General features: G+C 37.1%; 1 protein-coding gene across 3 annotated transcripts in view; it reads right to left on the bottom strand.

Moving 5' to 3' along the window:
- Positions 1 to 21,887, bottom strand: part of BTBD9 (BTB domain containing 9) — a 119,607-nt gene that overhangs the window by 15,743 nt on the left and 81,977 nt on the right. For all 3 annotated transcript variants that reach the window (XM_065632816.1, XM_065632817.1, XM_065632818.1), the window contains 2 exons: positions 19,175 to 19,364; positions 9,585 to 9,692 (listed from right to left, as the gene is read on the bottom strand). In XM_065632816.1, coding sequence (XP_065488888.1) covers positions 9,585 to 9,692; positions 19,175 to 19,364 — 298 coding nt within the window. The remainder of the gene's footprint in view (positions 1 to 9,584; positions 9,693 to 19,174; positions 19,365 to 21,887) is intronic.

The following is a 21,887-nucleotide window of genomic DNA, read 5'->3' on the forward strand; positions in this document are numbered from 1 at the left end:
CCAAATTTCTATGCCATAGCAAGAATTTTGCATATGGCATCTATGCATACATCCTTGGGGGCCAGCAGTGGTGGCAGACGAAGGCTGCGAACTTGAGTAACTTGACCTGTGAGTTCATCTTCCCTACTTTTGTGTACACCAGAGCACATATGCAGAAGAGAGATTTGCGCAATCCTAGAGGTTGAATTGGTTTTGTTGTGCTTACTCATTACCAATAGTTATTGGTCCTGATGTTCACATAGATAGCAAAGATATGAAAAGCCACACAACACTTTAGCACACCCAGTAATACAACTAGTGGGATGCTCTTAACTTTGAAGACTTGTCCCCCCCATAATCCTACAACAGATTATAAGCTATTTTTATTACATAACTTTTCATACCAAATGAACAGTTGATTACCAGCAATTATATAAACAATATTTTTAGAGATATGAGAAAGAGCTATGCTCCCTACTAAACAGTTCCTGTGTAGCATGTAGACTACCACTGTATTTATCGCACTTCTCTCTTACATCCCCTTGGGTGTGATTTCATGGCCCACTCATAAAAACTTCATGTTTACGGCAACCGCCCTTCTATTACTGTTGATAACATCTAATTGACATGTCAAACCTCCAAGGAATACAGTAAATTGAACCACAGCCTCCAAAAAGAATAGAAGAGTGAAAAAAAGTAAATCAGTATGTGCCTCCTCATGAGAGCAATACAAGCAAACTGAGGTTTGTCAATGGAAGGGAGGAAAACTGTAACCCTTTCTATTTCTGCCAAACTGAACTATCTATTAGCCTGAAGGTCAGAAAACAAAGCCTTGCGACCTCAGACTGAAACTTGAGTAGCAAAAAACCTGAACTCACATCCATAACTGCAGTAATTTTAGACACAAGACTAAAGCGAACTGAGACAAAAATAACGAATACAACTTCTGTGTCTGTTACCATTTATAGAACCGAAAAAACGTAGCTACTCTCCCAATACTTTCTGCTAAGTTAAATTTTAGTATTTAATTCATAACTCCGTACCTTAAAAATTTATACAAAAAGACCTAGGTAAAATTCACAAATATAATTTTAAAAACAGAGGAAAGTTGACTTGTGATGAAAGAGCACAAAATACAGTCAGGCAAAACTTGTGTAAGTAACAATCAAGGTAAGAGGAAAAAGGCAGAATGACTATAATATGTAGTTGAAGTGTATGAAATCCTTTAAGAAAGAAAAATAGGTTTACAGGGATACAAGACAAATAAGGGAATGAAACTGGGTAATATGATGTTCAGAACTGGTATCAAGAAAAAATTCTTATTGGGGGAACTCAGTGTGATAGAAAACCAAAGAGCAGAATGGAAGCACCACCCCTGCAAGTATATGAAACAAACGGACCGAGCATTATCCTAAAAAAATATACCACATACTGCAGAAATCCCCAAAGGATGAAGCTAAAGATAAAATAATTATTCCATTTTGTGATTTATATAATCTGCCCTCGTGAAAACATTACTGTAAATAAATCAGTGGCTTAATACTGCACTGGAACAGGTTGCCCAGGGAAGTGGTTGAGTCACCATCCCTGGACATGTTTAAAAGACGTATAGGCGAAGTTCTTAGGGACATTGTTTAGTGCCAGAGTTAGGTTATGGTTGGACTTGATCTTGAGGGTCTCTTCCAACTAAAATGATTCTATGATGTATCTCAATGCAGGACAGTTGTAAGACTGAAGACCATACTTGTTTTGGCCAGCATAAGCAAATCTGTACTTTTGAGAGTTTTAATGAAATTAGATCCTGAATATCAACAATCTAATTATGGCAAATCTCTAGATTTGATGTGTTAACATCTATTTGGCCTCCTGATCATACAAGATTTCAACAGTTGCTATGGCTTTGCCTGTAAGAAAGGGCTACAGATAAAATAGTAACTTACCATCTAGTTAATGAACATTTGGGCATCTCTTCCTTGGGTTATTAGATGAACTTACACAACAGTGAATTTCAAAGTAAACAAATACAAAGGCAGAACAACAGTTGAAGTATTAGACATTCCTTTCTTATCTCAGGCAGAAAATGGATCAGTTTCACAGAAGACATCTATAAATTGGATAACTTTTTTGTAGTAACACTTATTTATAGAGGTGCTGGGAGTGTGCATGTGTGTGGGTGCCTGCATGCATGTGGTTATATGCGTGCTTGCGCAGACATTTTCAGAAGAGAGAATATTACAATTCGGTGAAGGCAATCCAATGTACTGCCATAGGATCCTTCCATTAATCCAAAAGCATTAATCCACATTGTTAAGTTCTTACCCAGACACTGCAAATTTATTCCTGTGCTGACTGAAAAAAAGACTTTCCTTAACGAGATGCAAGGGAAGAGTATTGTTATCCTCCTAGTAAGAAAATCAGCATTTCTGTTACATTGAGCAGAGTTTTGAAAACTTTTTTTTTTGTTGTTAGTTTTTTTTCTAGATTATATACTATGAAGTAACAATACATGTATCTATTTATATCGTCAGCTTGGCAATTTTTACTGGCCTCCAAAGAGACATTCAAATCTTCAATGGCATGGGAGGAAAATCCAATACCTAAAAGAAACAAGTACCGATAGGATAGGTAGTATTTGGTATTGCTAATTTTCTCTGAGGTGGAACTGAGCTAACATCCAAATTGATGTCAGAGTTACTATGATGTTTTCTTCTCTCTCCTCTCAGTAACGTGCATGAAGAGGAGCTGAGAACATGCCAGACACATGGCAAAATGGAGCAACGTAAAGCTGCAATGCATGTGGAAATAGCGTACGACAAAAAATCCAAGGCACGCTAAGACACTGCAGTTTGCAAATCCTTGCTGATCTAATCAAGGCTTGTTTGAAAGATCCATGTGTATCTGTGGCTGAAAAGCAACCACAAGGAACAGAAGGTAGAAGGGGAAAAAAAGAAAAGACAAATTAAGAATTTGAAAACCATTCTGTGATCCTGAATCACAGTTAAAAAACATGACTTAAAAGAAGCTAGATCTTTCTTCAATCAAACTAGACTCAGTTAAAAAAAAAGCTCGCAAATGAAACGTTAGATGCAGTTTTCACGCTTCTGAGAGGCTCCTAACGCTCTGTAATGGAATACAACTCTGGTTTCTCTCTGTGAAATCTTAATTCTTCGTGATTAATAAGGCAAGTCTGTGAAGCTGGAGCCTCTTTCTTCTTTTGCTTTATTAGAGTCTTTCAAAATGTGGACATATAAACACAAGAAAAAATATGTACTTCAATGCCTCTATTGTTCAGGGCTTTTAAGCTCAATAATTACACAAAACGACCCTTTATATCTGTCTGACTTGGTCCAGCAGGCATTACTAGCAGCATAATGAACAGATTAATAAGAATCCTCAGTTTATTTTTGTCAAGTGAGACTTGAAATTGAGCTTAACTATGTAGCAATTTCCCAGACGTCTTACTTGAATATATTTCATCCTCGTATTGTACGAATGTGGCCACACCGAGTTCAGCAGCTCTGGAAGAGGCATTCACAGAGCTGCTGTGAAATTTGCTTCACATAAAATAGGATGAAGCATGGTTGAAATACACTGTTTGACATAAGGGGTACAAGAACAGTTTTGCTGTGAAATTAACTTCATGTAAAATAGGATGCAATGTGGTCAAAATACCCTGTTTGACCTTGCAGGTACAAGAGCAGTTCCTTTTATCCTGTTCCACCTCACCACTTGGGAGCTCAGGCATGAGACAGAATTAAAGATTATACAAAAATTAGGAAAAATGTTATTTTTGTCATTCTAGGTATGACAGGACAGCAGATGCATGCAATACTGACAGGAAGCAACAGAGAAAGCAATGTGAGCATACAGGCAGTTGGAAAGGCAAGAGGGCTGAGAAATGTTCAAGATATTTTATTATGAGATAAAACAGTCCTAGAAAGTAGTTAAGGGAAAGAACGATGAATGAAAATGGATGTGAGGGAATTCTAGAGATAGGATCATTTAGTGAACTACGTATGTAACACCCCACATGCAGTTACGAGGAAAGGTATTCACACACTTCAAACATTATCTTTATAGCGAAAGATATAATCTCACCATGATAGAGATTACCCTGTTTCACAAAAGTATACCCAGAAAAAAAGAAATCCAAAATTGAGTTTGCCACTAACATTGTGTAAAGTATTTTCTCACCTGAAGTCCTTAGACAACATGGAAACCACTCTTGTGTACATTTGAAAAGTGTTTTAGAACTGTTAAGTGCATGACCTAGATCTCTCTAGGTGTTCTTTACCTGTGATATATTACCAAAGGAAACACAGCAGTACCTGAAAACTGCAAATGCACACAGTACATCATAGGACAGAAATATGAAACACTGGACAAGAGCAGTAAGCCTCAAAGATGAAAACTATTCTTGAAAAATCAATCAGAAGACAGTTAATAAATTTTGTTAATGAATCTCACATCCACATCCCAAAGGGCTTTCCATGTGAAAGTACTAATTACATTCATACAAAAACTATAGGAAAAAAACCTGAGAGGAACTGAGCTGAGAATTTAGGGTTTGAAATAGCTATTACATAATAAAAAGATAATAAGCAATGGAAACATGAAATTAAGTTTGGAAGTGTTAAAACATTTATCATAACAGCCTTGTACTCTGAATAAGAAACAATGAGCCCAGCAGGGGGAAAAAAAAAAAAAAGATCCAATACAATATGTTATAAACCTTCTGAAAATGAAGTCGTGCACTCCACAAGAAAATCATAAAACTGCCCCGAACCAGCTATATAGACAGTTGATACCAACTGCCTTAGAACTGCCCATCAATAAACAATATTCATTGTCTCCCAAATTCTATCACAGTTTCAGACTGTTTTTTCCTACCGGGGAATTGAACATGGTATGTCCACTGCCAATGGATTAGGTCCATTTCATAACAACTACACAAGAGAACTTTAAAGAATGATACTGAGTTGGTAACTGTCATGATAGCCTGCTTCATATTTGTCTTCACGGGGCTTATTTTATCAAAAGTGTCATTAACTCTGAGGTTTAACTCCTACTGGCCTTTGGTATCTTCTGTTTTTCATTTGACTTTCAGACTCTCTGTCAGTGAATTCTTCTAACAAGTGCAGGTCCCTATTGTTCAACACTAACACGCTCAAGCCCACTTATCATCAATGTTTTAAAAAACAGGACGGAACATGACTGTTTTTCATTACTGTCATACTGTGTAGAGAAAAACAGCTTATTGTGGAGAAGAAAAAAAAAATAGCTTCCATAGAGCACTTGAAAATTGACAATTACACAACGAGTATGCATTAATTGGCTCTCACTTAGGGAAGGTAAGCAAGCTTCCCCTGTGAAGATAACAGATATCCAGTTTCTGTCTTCAGCCTTTTGAAACTGAGAGGAGGTTCAGAGTAGCCTGTCAGTTCCTGGCTTTGAGCATTGAATTACTAATTTACACAAAATGCTACATTAAAAATACCATTAAAACAACCCAAAGCAGCATACTGATGGTTTAAAGGGGAAGTTCACACTTCAGTAGACTGCCAAAACCAATACATGCCATTTAAAAATAATTTGATTTTCTTTCTCATAGTTTTGTTTGCCACTTACTGATCACCAAAGGTGTCTGTTGAGGTCTGTGTTTGCTACCTTTTTGGCCCATCTTTATGCACATCTTTATGCCCTTGTTCCAGAGAATCAGCAAAATGACTTGGAGACCTCACAGATGACTTGCGAGACAATTCACTCATGACTTTCAGAAAGGATTGTAACTCCACTGAAAGTGCGCGGAGACAGAAAGCCAGGCAGCAACCGGCAAAGGAAACAACTCCTATCCACAGCTCTTCGAAGACAGGAAAGTGAATAGAGAATATTACTAGAAAAGCAAATTTTCTCATTGCAAGTATTCTGTCTCTTCAAATGTGGGCCTCTGTGAAATTCTCCTGAGCTTTAACTCCATCCACTTTCATTTGCTACGGCAGCATATCCCACACAGAAAAGCAAACCAGTTATTCTTCTGCAGTCAACTGCAGTATATTAAACACAGAACTAATGCCAGAAAGGGCAAATGCAGGATTTCAAGACCTTATCAACCACCTAGAATACACTCAGATCTTCAAAATTTAGAATAGAAAACGACATATTTTGGAGTATACGTTTTGGAAAGAATTCATATTTCAGCCTCACACAAACAAGTGTATATTGATTCTTAGCTGACTGCTGCTCTGAGAGATGCTTGTAGTCAAACAGGCAATCCTGGTCTGAGGCAAGAACACACCTGCTTCTCATTTTCTTTAAACAAAGACACATAAGGCGAAGTGATGACAATTTTTATAGCAACGTAGGATTATTCCTTTTTGGGCCGGGATGTCCATGTATTCACTAAGAAAATTAGGATGTGGCTGAGACAAAAAACAGTTGTAAACTTTGACCACATTAGCAAAAGATCTGTTTTGTTTCTTCCAGGTGAAAGAGAGGATGCGGCACTCAGAAACATGTGGAGAAGGAAGAGACGAGGGGGCTGTTGCTTCCACCCTGACCACGCCTGGTCAAGGCGAATTCCTGAATGCAGGAATCTTTAACTGTCTGCCCAAACCTGATGGTGAGTCAAACCCAGGCACACTGCACGAGTTTGATTCTTGCTTTTTCTTGGGGAGTGCCTGAATCACTCGACCAAGAGGCATTTAGAAGCAGATTTCTCTCTGTTGGAGCTGTTTGCACAAAATACCAAGGTATTAATGGTAAGGGGAAGCACAGAGACGGGAAAAACAAAAACATTTTTCGCATCTAGCAGGAGTATCTTTACCATTATACTATGATAGTAAACCAGGTAAACTGCATCACCTCTGCTTTACTACACCATCTGTTAATTCTGGTTAAAATCCAACTCTTCTACTGTTTGTTTTGTTGTTAAAATTACATGCAGTTAAAATAACTTGTTTGTTTTTCTCAGGGAAAAAAAAATCCATATGTTTTCAATTTGGTTCAAGATGTCCTTTTTAAAGGTTTTTTTTTTTATTTTACAGAAATTAAACCAAAAAGTCAGTTCTTCACATTCCCACTAGTGACTGGTTCAATTTTCTCTTATTCATTAAGATGTCTCCTTCACCATATTGAGATCTGGCCCAAAAAGTGAGGGACTTCATTCAGAGCATGATATCTCTTCCATTCCACATTCAACTATTTTTGAGCACTAAGAATATGGGTTTTTATGGTCACACTACCACATTTCAGTAATTCTCAGTAAAATGAAAGTGGTCTAGCTCTGACTGTATATAGTGATGATAGCCTCTACTTCACAAAAACAGTCCTAACATTAATAGCATTTGTCATTTACACAGTATTTTATATATTTGTTTTATATGTGAATATATAGAAACAGTTTAATATATAACTTATAAATACACATTATATATATTTATTTTCTATATTATACATATACTTATTTGTATAGTATTTGGAGTTATCAACCTTTCGTTACAATGAAAGTAATTTTTGAGCTGAAGTCACTTGGGCATTTCTGCAAATCCCACTGGAAGATAAAATAAAACATATTTAAAGGGTGTTCTTTCCTGTGGTGGGGTGATTGAAAAAGTCCAATTTGCTGTTCATAAAGGCCAAGAGATTTAAATGTAGTAGGAAAAAATACTGTCAAATGCAAAGATATCACTTGAAAATTGAGAGGGGCATGTGGGGGCCCACAAACCTCTCAACTTACCTCAGTTACAGATGATACAGTATTTAAATGTAACTGCAGAGGCTAGGAAAAAAAAATACAATTGTCTAATTCATGTGAAAATGGTTCCTGCAACCATGGCTTTGAGAACCTCCAGAACACCTACATTTTGAATCACAATCTTGAAGTAGAGAAAGCAAGTATCTTTATTTCAGGGATGCATCTATACTTGTCCAAGGTTAAGGCTTTAAAAAAACAACGTGTGGTTTGAACATGGGGAGTAGATACTTGAATTGGGCAGTGAACCAGCAATTCTACCTGCACTGTGCAAACTTAAGCAAATGCTCCTTTTGAGTGTTAGAGACTGTTAGTATCAAAATGTACAACGAAAAAGTGCAAAAATATTCCAGTTCTGACTCTCCCTCTCTTTCCTGTTTCCAGTTTCAGCCTTTTAGTGCTCCTGCTGCTGAAGACAGACAAAAAGATGAATTTTATCTATTATGCTGAGATGCCTCTGAGAATCATTAAATCCCCTTTACTCTTTTTCCAGACCCATTGGCAGAATCCAGGCTTTCTGCTCATCAGTTCCCTGTTCTTTACAGACAGTGAAAGGATGTGTCAAGTTCTCCTTCACCGACATGTCTAGATCGCATTGCAGTGCACATTTGAATCGCACTATTTGTTAACAGATGAAATAAAGCTTTAGAAAATGTGTATCGGCAGTGTTGCCAGAAAGGACCGAATAACTCTCTTGCCCTATGTGACAAACCAAGATACATCTCTGAACTTGTAAAATCCATTTTGTTTTGTTTGGCACAAATACAAGATGGGTTGGGGCTGTCCCCAGGTGAGCTGATGACTTCAGTTTTGTCCCAGGAAAGAAAGCAGATCTTTTGGTAAACTGACTCGGAGAAAAGGAGAGAAATAAAACGTTTATAAGTCTGAGTTTCCCTGGGGATCAGCGACGAGATTATATTCTACCAACATTCACTGAAAACTGAGCTTACCTGGCTTCAGGATATGTAATGTATAAATTTGCAGCCCGATGACAAGTATCTGGGTCATTCTTAGAATTAGAAAGCTTAAGAGTCTATCAGCATTGAATTACTCTTCCCTACTAGAAGAATGGGTTTTATCAGCAGCCCCAATAATTACAGAAAAGCCAACGGAAAAGTATACATGTGGAGAGTATTCATGCCCAATTTCTTACCATTTTAGTACAAAAATGAAAATGAAACAGTTTTTCTCTCTTTTTAATTGCTTTTTAAGACACATGTTTTTTATGGAAGGGGCCTGTTCAAAAGCAGAGTGGTCAGTGCATACGGGTCAGGCACTCTGCTTCGGAACAGGAACACGGTCAAGCTTAGGTAACTGGTTGATCTGCTCTGGTTTGGTCTCTACCCTCTCTCTCCTTGCACCCTTCAAATATCATACAATACAATTATATGCTTTGATAAGGAAGAAATGCATTTGATTAAGAAACTCCTTTACCAAGCTCTCTTTTCCTCTCCTACCACATTTCTAGAGGAGGAGTGATTTGACAGCAGGGTCACCATAAACACACGAACTCCGGAGAAATGTGCTTTAGCTTCTAGTGATCACAAAACCAAGAGCATGGTAAGGCAGACTGTTTCTGAGAATGATCAAATAAACTGTTTGGAGAGCCAGTACTGATGTGGATCTGAAGAACTTGATTCTGGTTTGAAAGTCTAGATATTCAACAGAACTAGACACTGTCACCTCCTAAAGCTGTATTTACAAGGGTCTAGAGTTAGAAATCTACAGGTTATGTAATGATCATTTTTGTCACGGTCAAAAAGTCACCTATGTAAGTACTGAACAAAAGCATAAAAACCACCAGTTTCCCAGTTCTGACTTTGTGCAAATAATTGGAAAAAAAAAATTAACTCACTTGCAGGAAATTTTTGTGCAATCAGCCACCATAGTCCACTGCTGCTGATTCGTTGAAACCTCAATGTAGTAGCTGTAGCTCCGATCATCACAGTCCCAAAGTAGCAACCTAAGTATGAAGAAGTTGAGTGATAAGTAAAATAAACATTAAACCAAGCTGTTTAAGTTTTCCAGTTCTTTATTTCCTCCTCTCAGTCCTTTATAAATTTAGCTGTTTCTTTGGAATGTGCCTCTAACACTCAACAAGGTCTCCACTGCTTCTGTCATCTCAAACTTGAGTGTCTCTATTCTTATTTTCCTAAGGCAAGCAATAGACTTACAGGTTTATAATAACCATCTTACTAACATTACTACATTAATTCAATTACTTTTCATTTATTTGAAAGCCAATAAGTGAACTAATTTATTTGGCATGTAACATAACATTGCCCACTTTAAGCCTGAATCAAGGATCTGTTTGGAAAGGTCAGTTTAAGCAGGGAAAGAAAAAAGGTTCTGGCGACTAAAAAATTTTACACTGTCTTCTTAACTGTATTCTCCCTTGTTTTCTTTTAATATATCAGAAGAAAAAGGAAAAAATAGAGGTATCACAGATTCGTTCCATACTTATTCTAATGAACACGCAGTTCTTCAGGAAGGGCACTAAATGACATATTGAACAGCCTTCAATTTCCATACTTGTCTCACAGAGAGGAAGATCTAAAGCATCAAGGATGTGATTTAACTTAAGTGTATCATTCTCAAAAAACATATCTGGCAAATGTTGTATCCTCTCTCCTCTTTCTCTTTATATGGGGATTATTTTCCTATTGTAAGAGATATTTAAAACCTCAACATCATTCCTCATTTTAATTTTATTTCTAAGGATATGAATTAAAGCAAACCCAAGAACGTTGCCCTTCCTCTCCTCTCCCCCTCGGGGGATGGGATTGAAATACACGTACTTAAGAAAAATATCCAGTATGGCTTCTTTAGTAAAAAACATGAAAAATTCTATCCAGCATGTTTGCGAACCAACATAGAACATCCTTTTTCCCAGTGAAGCATCCACAAATAACAAGAGGCTATTCATACAACTTAAAGGGGCAATGGACTGGCCAGAACAGAGGCAGACATGTCTGCATTTTCTTCTTTAGAAGCAGTTAAATGTTGTCCATATTTTGATTAATAGATGTAGTTTTGCCTACATGTTACGTAAAACCCTTGGCCAGTGTCATTCCACTCGTTAGGAGGGTACAGTTTAGAAAAACTAACTGCTGTTCTTACTGTTTTCATATAAACTCCATGGTGAATGTGATATCAAAAACAAAATCTCAAAAAATCTTTTCTATTTGAGTTAGAGATGACTAGACACAAAATAAGCATGCTGCGTTTACCATTCTCTGAATTAAAGCTCTCTTGTCAACCTACCCAAAGGTTTTGAATTGCAAGATTCTAAGTGAACAGTCCACATTATGTCTGTCATGGAAAATTATGTCTGGCTGATTTTGGTTTTGCTAAAACTCTTTATTTTCTGAACCCATACTCAATACACCAATGGAAAATAAATACTGCAATATATTGGCTGTTACTAACTGCTGCTGTCTCCCGATCCTCACGTTCTTGTCAAAGTTAGCTAACACTTGCTAGAATTACTGCTTAAATCTATTTGATAGAGAAGCAAACGAACCTGCTGTAGTCAAAGAATCAAAACATAGGTAGCTATCCAAAAATAGCTATAACTACAGCCACGCACATAAACAGAGCAGTGTGCAAGCCAGATGATACAGCTAACCCATGTTCTTTATCCAGCTGTGTGGAAGAACTTCCACAGATCCACATTTTTCAAAGTGCAATAGATAAGGGATCCATTGATTGTCAATGAAAATAGCTGAGATATACATAAAAACAAATGGAACTTGTGTCATACTACAGACTTTCCCAGAACAGAGTTTCGAGCTGCCTCTCTTTAATCATCTTTCAGAAGAGCATCTAAGTTTTATATTATAAATCCTTTCTTCCAGTTGAGAAAGTCTTTTTTGCTTTCAGCTGCTACCTCTACTGGGAGGAATATCACTGCAAAAATTATTGCTCACTTTTAACATTTAAAAAACTCATTACTGCTAGATGGGGAAAAAGACCTGGCTGGCAGCTGAACGCAGAATCCCTTTACAGAGAGAGGCTGTGCCAAGCAAGAGCTGGACTGTCCTCAGAATTTGATTATTAAGGACACATATGTCTGTACCTTTGCCCTAAAACCCTATTACTTTCTTTTCAAAACAATCTAGTTTAGCTCTCCTTTTTTAGGTTTTGGAATCTCATCATTCAAAGTGAATTTGGATCTACTGGACAAGCAGATTTAAAATGAACTCCCTATATACTCTCAATGAACCCAGTGGATTAATATTATCAAAAATAATAAGCTATCAAAAATTGCTAAAAGAAGCTAAAATAAAACACTTTTAACAGAAGGATTTATCTCATATTAATACTCTCTATTTGCGAATTTTAAAAGTCTGAGCTGACTTACTAAATATAAAAATTGTTTCCCGTAGCATCATGAAAGACATAAAGAAAACTCCCATATCCCAAAACAAAACCACTCAACTCCAACCCCTCTCCCCCTGCTTCATCAGATCCTCCCCACTCTGCTTTTCTGTATCTTGAAGGTCTCCAAATACTGAAGAGATGGAATGAAGTCTTTTTTGCTAATAAATACATAAATTAAAAGTATACAGATTAAAATCCTGGATTTGGTAACTACTAATACTCAACAGATCCTGAATTGATTTAACATCTATATTTAAACCAAATCTTCTAGACGATAAAAAAGAGGGAAAGCAAAAACACAGGTACATTTGTCTTTTCTTTTTCTTTAAGCTATTAAAATGTAGCTAATAACGCTTTCCAGTAGGATCCTTTTCATCATGGTGTTGTTTCCTTGATCCATGTTTTCAAAGCTATGATCAAGAGTTTCAGTATCATAAGCACACTAGTGACCATAATTTCAACTAACAAAACTGTAATTAAAACACAACTGGCTCAGCTTTAGAGCAAAAGGCTAACAGGACATATGTGTTCCTTTTAAGAATGTGTATAATTACTCTCTCCCAAAACAACCTAGCCCAAATTAAACAGGTTTAAAAAAAGCATATGGCTTACAATTATTACAAACCAACCAATGAATAAATTAAAGGTGGCAGATTCTTTCCCAAAGTGACTTAGCATGAATGCTAAATGCAGATTTTTGTTTCTTTGGGATTTGTGAAAGAAAGGAAAAAAAAAAAAAGCTATTTCTTTACCTCCCCGCAGTAGCTTTCCTAGGAGAGATTGGGGAGGGAGACTGACAAAAGAACCAATATGGAATTTATTCTGCATGAAATGCCTTTCTGGATAAGCAGCGAAAAACTTTCAGGTGATCATATGAAAATTCACCACAGCACACTGGGCACAAGGGTCCACTTTTTATGCCCAGTACAGTAATCTTTGAAACACATTCCATGCAAACTACCAGGCTAACCTTTCGTAGAGAACCTATGTTTTGCTAAGATGGATACTAAATCACAGGGAGGAGAACATTCCACTTAAAAAGTCTGAACTATACTCATTGGAAATGCATTTGTTTATAGTGAAATTGCCCATGTTCCAAGGGCTTTCCATATTAGAATAAAAATGTAAATTAGCTCTTGTTAGTAGATCTTGCCTTCAGGATTGAGAAGCAAAATCGGAACAAAGCTTTATCCAGCTCTCTACCTGACATATTGGGAGATTTAAATGTATTTCTCATGTGCCACTTCTTTGGGTATCTAAAGTCTAAGCCTGTCAGTCATTTAATACGGTACTGTTACTTATATCACATGTTGAAAATGACTTATTTTAGAAAATAAAAGCTTTTCAAATATAAATAAAATTTCATATTACAGGTGCAGGAAACGGATTATATTGGCTACTCGCTACATGAAAAGATGCTGCAGTATCTTTTTTAACAGTATTTCCCTAAACGTCATGTGCTTCCCTATGACTGATTGTTCTGCATTTACACAAGTATTTTGTGCTGTCTCTGCTTGCTTTTTATTCCTAGATTTCTGAGAAAAAGATTGTCACTGTTCAGTCACTGTGTCACTGTTTAGTTCAGACTGCTGTATAACTACTACTCAAGGTGTTAGCAGAATACCAAACAATAATAGTCATGCACCTGACAGGATGGTATCCGCTTCCTGAATACCGTAAGTCAGTAGATACCACACACAGTATAAATATTTGATACTATTGTGTTCATGAACTACTTGCATACTTACAGAAACCCAACAGACAGAAATTAAAATGTGAGGTAGTTACACTTTCTGAAAGATGAGGAAAAAGGAAGAAAATGCAAAACTCTATACGAAGAGCTTTTTTTATACAATTCTCTTTACATTTTTGCTTCCAGTTGTCTATAATTCTCTTTAATTTTCTGCATATTTAGGTTTCAGTAGTTATCTTGCAGGAAACCAATCTTTCTTCCGGATCCTAAAAAGGAGACAAAATTCCTGCATATTTGCTATGTGCTTATACGATAATTTATTCTGAGTTACAATTTCACTCTCAAGTCAGGCAAGCACAGAAAACGAGCAACAAAGAAAGAAAAACTTCATAAGCAGAAGTGGTATGGAAAATTAGAAAGCATAAGAGATATGATGATGGTATAAGCAAACAGAAAGCACATTAAAACTAATTGTTATAGTTCTGTGATTCTGTGATTTGTTATTTTAAGAATTACTCTAAATATGAAAAGCAAAACAGTTGGCTATCACATATTCTTATTAGCAATAAAGTCTTCAAACAGATTAAACAAGGATAAGTGGTTAATCTACTTTTACAAAGATGCAAAAGATTTCTATGTATTTTAACATGCAAACCATTACAGTACAGAAAAATTCTGTCTCCCTCCACCACATATATTATAACAAATCCTGTTCTATCTTTTGTTTGTTTGTTTGTTGTGTTTGTGGGGGGTTGGTTTTGGTTGGTTGTTTTTTTTCCAATGAATTGGAAATTCATTGGCAAAAAACCCCTATGAAGTTATCAGCCAAAGACTGTAGCATAACAGTATCACATTTCTATTCCAGATATATGCAGGGAGAGTTAGACAGAGAACTGTTGTGATATGGCAGCGTTTTCAGTGTTAAAGTTTTAGCCATTTAAAAGCTAAATAATGTTTGCTATGTGAAACACACCAATTGCTGTCTTTCTGTTCCTAGTTAAATATAATCATTTTTCTGTCATTGATAAGGTCTTTTTCAGAGAGGAAAAATAGCAAGATTATTTTCTGTCCAGACAGACAACAATGTGGAAAAACTTCCTACAGTAAGAAAGGAATAAAACTCCTAAATAAAATAAAATCACAAAAAAACCAAACCCACAACGTTTTCATTTCTATAATCTAAAAGACAATACTTTGTTACAATTATTTTAAAACAAAATCATGGAATAGTTTGGGTTGGAAGGGACCTTTAAAGGTCATCTAGTCCAATGCCCATGTTTTCCAGGTCTTTTCTATTAGAATATACTATTGAGCACAGCCTATCATTACATCTGCTTCAGAATTTCTCAGTAAATTCCAATGTGGAAGTCAAGAGCTTCAAATTTACATACAAACACCTGGAAAAGTATTTGATGTTAATCAATGAGGTTTCAACATGGTCTCCTATAACATCCCTGTATCCAAATTGGGATGCTACAGTTTAGATGGATTGGCTACAACGTGGGTCAAAATTACCTAGATTGTTTAGTTCACTAGGCAGTGGTTCACAGTTCATCATCCACCTGGATGCTGGATGCAAGAGGAGTTCTTCCAGAGCCTACTCTGGGACTTATCCTGTTTAATATCTTTATGAGCTACCTGGACAAGGAGATGGAATGAGCCTTCATCAAGCTTGAAGATGACAGCAAAATGTGGGGTGCAATCGATACACTCCAGAGTATGGCCGCCGTTCAGTAGGACTGGTTGCCAGCCTCTGGGAAGACTAAGGGCATGGGCAAAAAAGAATCTCATTAAATTCAACAAGAGCAAAAGCAAAATCCTGTGCCTCATACAGAGTAATCCACTGCAGTAGTAAATGCTACAGTCTGACTGGTTGTGCTAAAAAGGACATGAGAGTCACACTGAGCAGAAGATGCCATTAGCTGCCTGTCTGACCCCTCAGCAATGAAGGCTGGCAGGACATGGAGCTGCAGCAACAGGAACTGAGCCAGCAGAACAAGGGGAAGAAGTTATTCTCCTTTACTTGCTGTGTGTTAGATCACACTCGGCATACTGCATCCCATTTTGGACTCAAATACAACATTGATAGGTCTGAGCAATTCCAGAAGAGGACCATCAAGACAGCTGGGAGACTGGAGCACATGCTCTGTGCAATAGGGAGCCTAAGAAGGCTTGGGGATGGGGAGGAACTTAACAGTATTTTTCAACACCTGACAGGAGGTTACCAAAAAGACTGAGCCAGGCTCTTTACCGAGGTGCACAACGGGACAAACAAAAGACAATCGTCAAACATTGGAAGAGGATGTTGCAGAGGCACAGGAAAACAGGAACCTCATGAAAAGGAAGAAAAAAGTACACTGTGAGGATAGTTAAACACTGGAACAGGCTACCCAGAGAAGCTGTGGAATTTCCTTCCTTGGAGGTTTTCAAGACCTGAAGGCAGAAAGCCTTGAGTAGCTGACCCTCCTTTGAGGAACAGGCTGGGATAGATGCCTTCCTCAATTCCCTTCCAACCTCAATAGAATCAAAGAATCAGTTCAGCTGGAAGAGACCCTCAGGATCATCGAGTCCAACCATAACCTAACCTAACCTAACTCTAGCACTAAACCGTGTCCCTAAGAACCTCATCTACCACTTCCCTGAATAGCCTGTTCAAACGTTCTAAGATTCTAAGACTATGGGATGACTTCTGCAGAAAGCATGCATTCAAGAAAATGAATTTTCAAGTCCTGAAAAACTAAGCTCTCCATGCATTTCTAATGCATATTTGAGTATCAAGAGTTCTTCTGCTTTTTTCATACTCAGAATGTAGTTGCCATGGTAACACACTCTGACTTGGCAGCTCTCTCCAGTGGTATTCTGATTTCTATAGACTAAAAGCAGTTACTACCCATTTTTCAAAAGCTCATATACTTACTCTTTCTGACAAAAATATATTTGATAGCATATTCATGTCTCTAAACTTAAAATATATATACTTTAATCCCTAATTATTAATTTAGAATCCAAACCCAGAGGTCTAATGACTCCGTTTCTGGGGGTAGAGCAATTCATGTCAATCTGCAGCTACAGTGTATAGACAACCTAAAGAAAATGCTCCTGGAAATTTTTTTTCTATTAGGTGGGAGGGTGAGATCGAGGGAGTTTTCAAGCAAGCAAACAGCAGGAAGACAGGCAATGAATACAGTTCAATCACTTGTGGAAGACATTCTGTTCAAAAAAATCTCTTGCTTTCATTAAGATGAAATATTAAGACTTTTTGCTCTAATCTATGTTTAGATGTAACCTGATTTCTGTAGCAGTCACAGATTTCCTGGTGCTAAATAAAGAGGCCGTTGTCACCATCTTGAGCATTGCACAGTACAGGACATGTTCTAGACCCTTGCCAAAGCTGGAGCTGCCACACAGCGAAACCTCGCTTGACCACTCCAAGAAGCATCTGTCCCTTGGCTGCCTGTGATCCACAACAGACACGGCTGCGACCCAAACCACTTCTTGTTCTAGGCAGAACACAAAAAGGAAAAGATGACACAGCACCAGCACTGCTGTCTCTAGGCAATGCAAATGGTCTCCTCTGTCAGAAGATACCCTAGACAATGATGTTTGTTATTGCTGGGTTTTAAGGCAAGGTATTCCTCTTGTTTGTACTATACATGCAGGAAAGCTGATGAAAGATGAGATTCTGACCCTGTATCTGTACAATGAAATACAAAATCATTGAATGCCTATTAGTTTTAAATTATGTGTTTGGTTTTTTTTAATTTCCTCTACACACTTGCCAATTATACAATTATAATTTATTGGCAACGAAAAGTCTAGTTTACCTAACACACTATTTAATAAGACTTTAAAACCTTCTGCCCAAAAATAAACACTAGCATAGTATTTAATACAAGAAAGCCAATTTTTTGGACTGACTTGAAAAGATGGTATGATTCGCCAACTGAAAGATAGCAGAAAACCCTAAAAGGAAGACAGAGAAACTGCATTTTAGTTAATATATTCCTCTCTTACTCCTCCATGTGGCCAAAGCTTCTGTTGCTACTTAAATTTAAGTTTAAACTGGCATGAAAATGATGTAATTACATTTTCAATTACCTCTTTTAAGAAATCTGAGTACTGTGTCTTCCTGGTTTTCTACTTGAGATGCAATGCTTAATTGAACATTAAAAACACCAGACTCAAAAGCATAAAACATTGAGTGTGGAAAGCTGCCAACTGTCCTTACTCAACTTGTTTCACACAGTGAGAAGAATGCCGGACTTGCATTATGCATAACATCTGTAGCTGGTATACAGACAAAACAGTAATTTTGCTATGTTAGAGATTTGCCTGGATGTCTGATTTTAAACTTAGTCTTCAAAGCTTTACAGCCATGCCACAAGCCACAACCAAAACACACAAACCAGGAATAGTAGAGCCTCACTTGCTCATCAGACAGTTTGAAGAGGCAACTTTAACAGGCAGACGGCACCGAGCTGGTTCCTGGCAATACGCCCCCACCTGCACAGCCCCTGCTGTGAGCCAGTACCTCACCTGGGGTTTCAGCTTTTGCTCACCAGTACTCTGACTTAAGAAATCTTTCTCTTTTTTTCTTTGCCACGAAACAGAGAAATTAAGTCCCTAACAACATATTCTAAATGGATGAAGAACAGGAAGCCATTCAGACAAGGTTTTGCATGTCTGATTTTCTGAAACTAAAAAAACATTTATAGTCAGAGAATGAGAAGTTGGCAAGAATCTGTGAACACTCCTGCTTCTCCAATCTATTTCCGAAGTTTCTACGTTAGCCAAAAGTTTGTTCTTCATATGTATACAGACATTCACTGCAGAAATAGCCCAATGGACTTCAACCCAGATCTAAACACATTCACTAATCCAACATCGTAAAGCAATATTCAGGTTACTGTACCCTTATTATACACTCCATGTTTAAGTAAGAATTGGTGCTAACTGTGTAGTGAGAAGGAAACCTGGCTGACTCAAGATGATGGCTTCCTTCAATAAAATATTTCTGTTTTCACAATGAGGTGGATATGAGGAACTGCACCTACTTTGACCACAACTGAGGCTGCAATTAAATTTCTATTTTAATATAAGTATATACCTTTAATCTTACAATTTGACTATTACTATTATTATGCCTCTGAAATATAATATTTTCTGGAATTGCACTGCTGTATCTCAACATGTATTTCACACACTTAATTTTTAATATGCCCATTATACTGAAGAAGCCAAATGACAACTACTAAACTAATCCCCTAATTACTGTTGTTTCCAAATGTCATATATTCTAATGAAAATTAACTGTGCTCAGCAAAAGTGTCACTGTTGCCCTTAATTTTGCAAAACCAAAACCCTCTTACCGTATTGATCCAATCATGTAGGGCTGTGCTAGCTGGACTACAATAGCACCGCTCCCAAGCTGATGGCACGTGTACCCAGAATCCCAGTCGTAGTTTTTTGTGTCTCCATTCAACAAGGCGTTGCGACTGCGACTTACACCCTCAATCACACTGGCACAGTCTGCAATTGTTGCAACATTTTCAGTGGGAACTGTGAATTAAAACACAAAGACGACAGCATACAGTCAGAAAACAATTCAGATATCGATGGTCTTCTGGCAAAGAATTAGGAAAAAGAAGAAAAAAGGATGAATGTACAATCAATATAAAGAAATATAACTCTTATTTAACACGAGCTATGATGCAGAATCAAGTGGTACAAATTAACATAAATGGATTTTTGTCTTGGTGATATGAAAGCACTCTTTCAATACAATTGGGAAAAAAAGTTCTTGTCCAGCAAAATTTACACAATTTTCAAACAATTTTTTCCTGTTTTCATGATGAAACCTCCACACACACACACAATAAAAAAAGACAGAAAAGTGGGAGATAGTTTAAAGCACTGATGTCGACTGTGGAAAGTCAGGATTCCAAGTCTTTGAAACCAGGACTTGAAGTCTCACAGCTCAGGGGACCACTCTCAACATGTACCTGTTGGTACTTCCGACAGTCTCTCTGACTGTAATTAGAAATTGTACCCCAGAATTTAGAAAATGAAAATGCTTAATACTTACAGAATCCTTCAATGCAATTACTGAACTACAAGTGGGAAGGAGAGACCAATAGGTCTGCCACACAAATGGAACAGGAAGGGCAGAAGTATTTACATTCAGTCAAGAGTCGGGAAAAAGGTATGACTGAATGCCACAAATAAAGAAATTAAAATATCCCAATGGCAAAAGAAAATAAACTACTTAGAACCCATCCTGTTGAAAAAAGGAAGGCCAAAAAACAGGACAATGATTTTCCTCCAGGAAATACTGATGCCTTTATACAGTTATTCCCCTCCCTTCACCATTGCCCTGCACTCCCCCTTGATTTCAAAGATCTTTTCTGGATAATTCTTTTTTCTATATTATATGCAGCCATCAAAAATGCCAGCATGCAGTAGCCCGCTACGCTAAATAAAGTCAAAGGTATTACTGCAGAACATTGAATTTGCCTTCTTTCATTCACCTAAGATGCAGTTATTTGTAAATTACAGGAATTCGAAAATCTTTCAAATTCGTAAAAGCGTTCCTGGGAAAAACACGACAAGAGGGAGTTTCAGTCAAAAAATGTTAAGATTACAATTCTAATTGCACAGGCCAGTGCTAACTGCTACCTTGTGCTGCAATATGAATAATGAACCTTTTCTTTCACCTCCAGAACCACTCCTGCAATCAGCATTCAGATCCAACCCCGTGGTCCATGTGCCAGCATTGTCTGACTTCAGTTCTTCCCACTCCTGATACATTCAAACCTGAACAATCCAGCTTGGAAACTGCTGTTATAAACCGAATTAGATAAAAGATCGTGTAACCCTCTACTAGTCATTTTTAGGAGCAGGGGAACATACTCGGCAATAATAAAAGCGTATTACTGGGAGTTATTCTTCTCGAGCAAAGAACATAAATTTAGTGTTGGTTTCCAGAAAACCTTCCAAGGAGAGGAATTATCTTCTTGTATATATTTAGTCCTGCTTAATCTGGTTTAAATCCAACGCCAAGTTTACCCCTTCCTTTCAAATCAAACAGAATTCATAGTATAACTAGAGCTTGACACAATTTCAGCAATTTCATCAAAGACAACAGCAGTTCCTCTGGGAGCACGCTGTAAGGAGGAGGTGTATTCTCTTGTACATATTTTACAAGTGTTTACAGCACTATTTTACAAGTGTTTCAACACTTATTTTTGGAATTGCCTATTATTTCCTCTTGTTAACCTTTAATCAGGTATGGTACTTTCTTTCTATTCATAATTCAGAGAGAATCCCAAGCTTTTTGAATGCCATCTTCCAGCAGATGACAGATGAACATAAAAAAAGCTATTCAAGATGCTGAGTCAGGCCCAGTACTTTCCTAAAAAGCTCAGTATTTAGCTAACCTCTTCAACTTTTCAAATACATGTGTCTCTCTCTATACCTTCAATTTAAAAAAACAATATTTATAAGGCTGAAAAATGATGGTCTCTGAACTTGTAAAAATCAAGGTTGCCTGTTAAGCCTTTGGGTTATTTTTGGGGAAAATGTGAAGAGTACTGGTTGTTCTGTCTACATGATTACAAAAATTATTTCAGCACAGGCTACATTAAAAAAATGCTAAGATTTTGCCTGTCAACTCTGATGAAGGACAACAAGTCTGTGTGGCAGTGCCATTTAAAAGAGAGAGGAAGAAATAAGTTACCAAAAATTATCTGAATGACAGTGATTAATTGAACAGAATTTCCAAATTTACAATATCTCATATCAATATTTTTGAAAATAACAGAAAAGAACAAACAAGCTGAAACAAGAACAGCACAAAAAAATCAGAAATACAGAAGAGATACAACACTATTTCAGTTTTCACAAGAAAACAAATGATGGTACAGATGCAAATGTACCATTTTAAGCCACTGTCCACTGATAACTTCATTACATACTTTTAATAGTTGTCTGTAAAATATGTATTTAAAATACTATAACATCTGGAAATGGCTGAAAGATAGCTATGTGAAATTTCAGAGCTAATTGTGAGAGTCTCCAGCACCC

This window comes from Caloenas nicobarica, chromosome 3 (genome assembly GCF_036013445.1).
Source record: "Caloenas nicobarica isolate bCalNic1 chromosome 3, bCalNic1.hap1, whole genome shotgun sequence".
NCBI classification, from domain to species: Eukaryota; Metazoa; Chordata; class Aves; order Columbiformes; family Columbidae; genus Caloenas; species Caloenas nicobarica.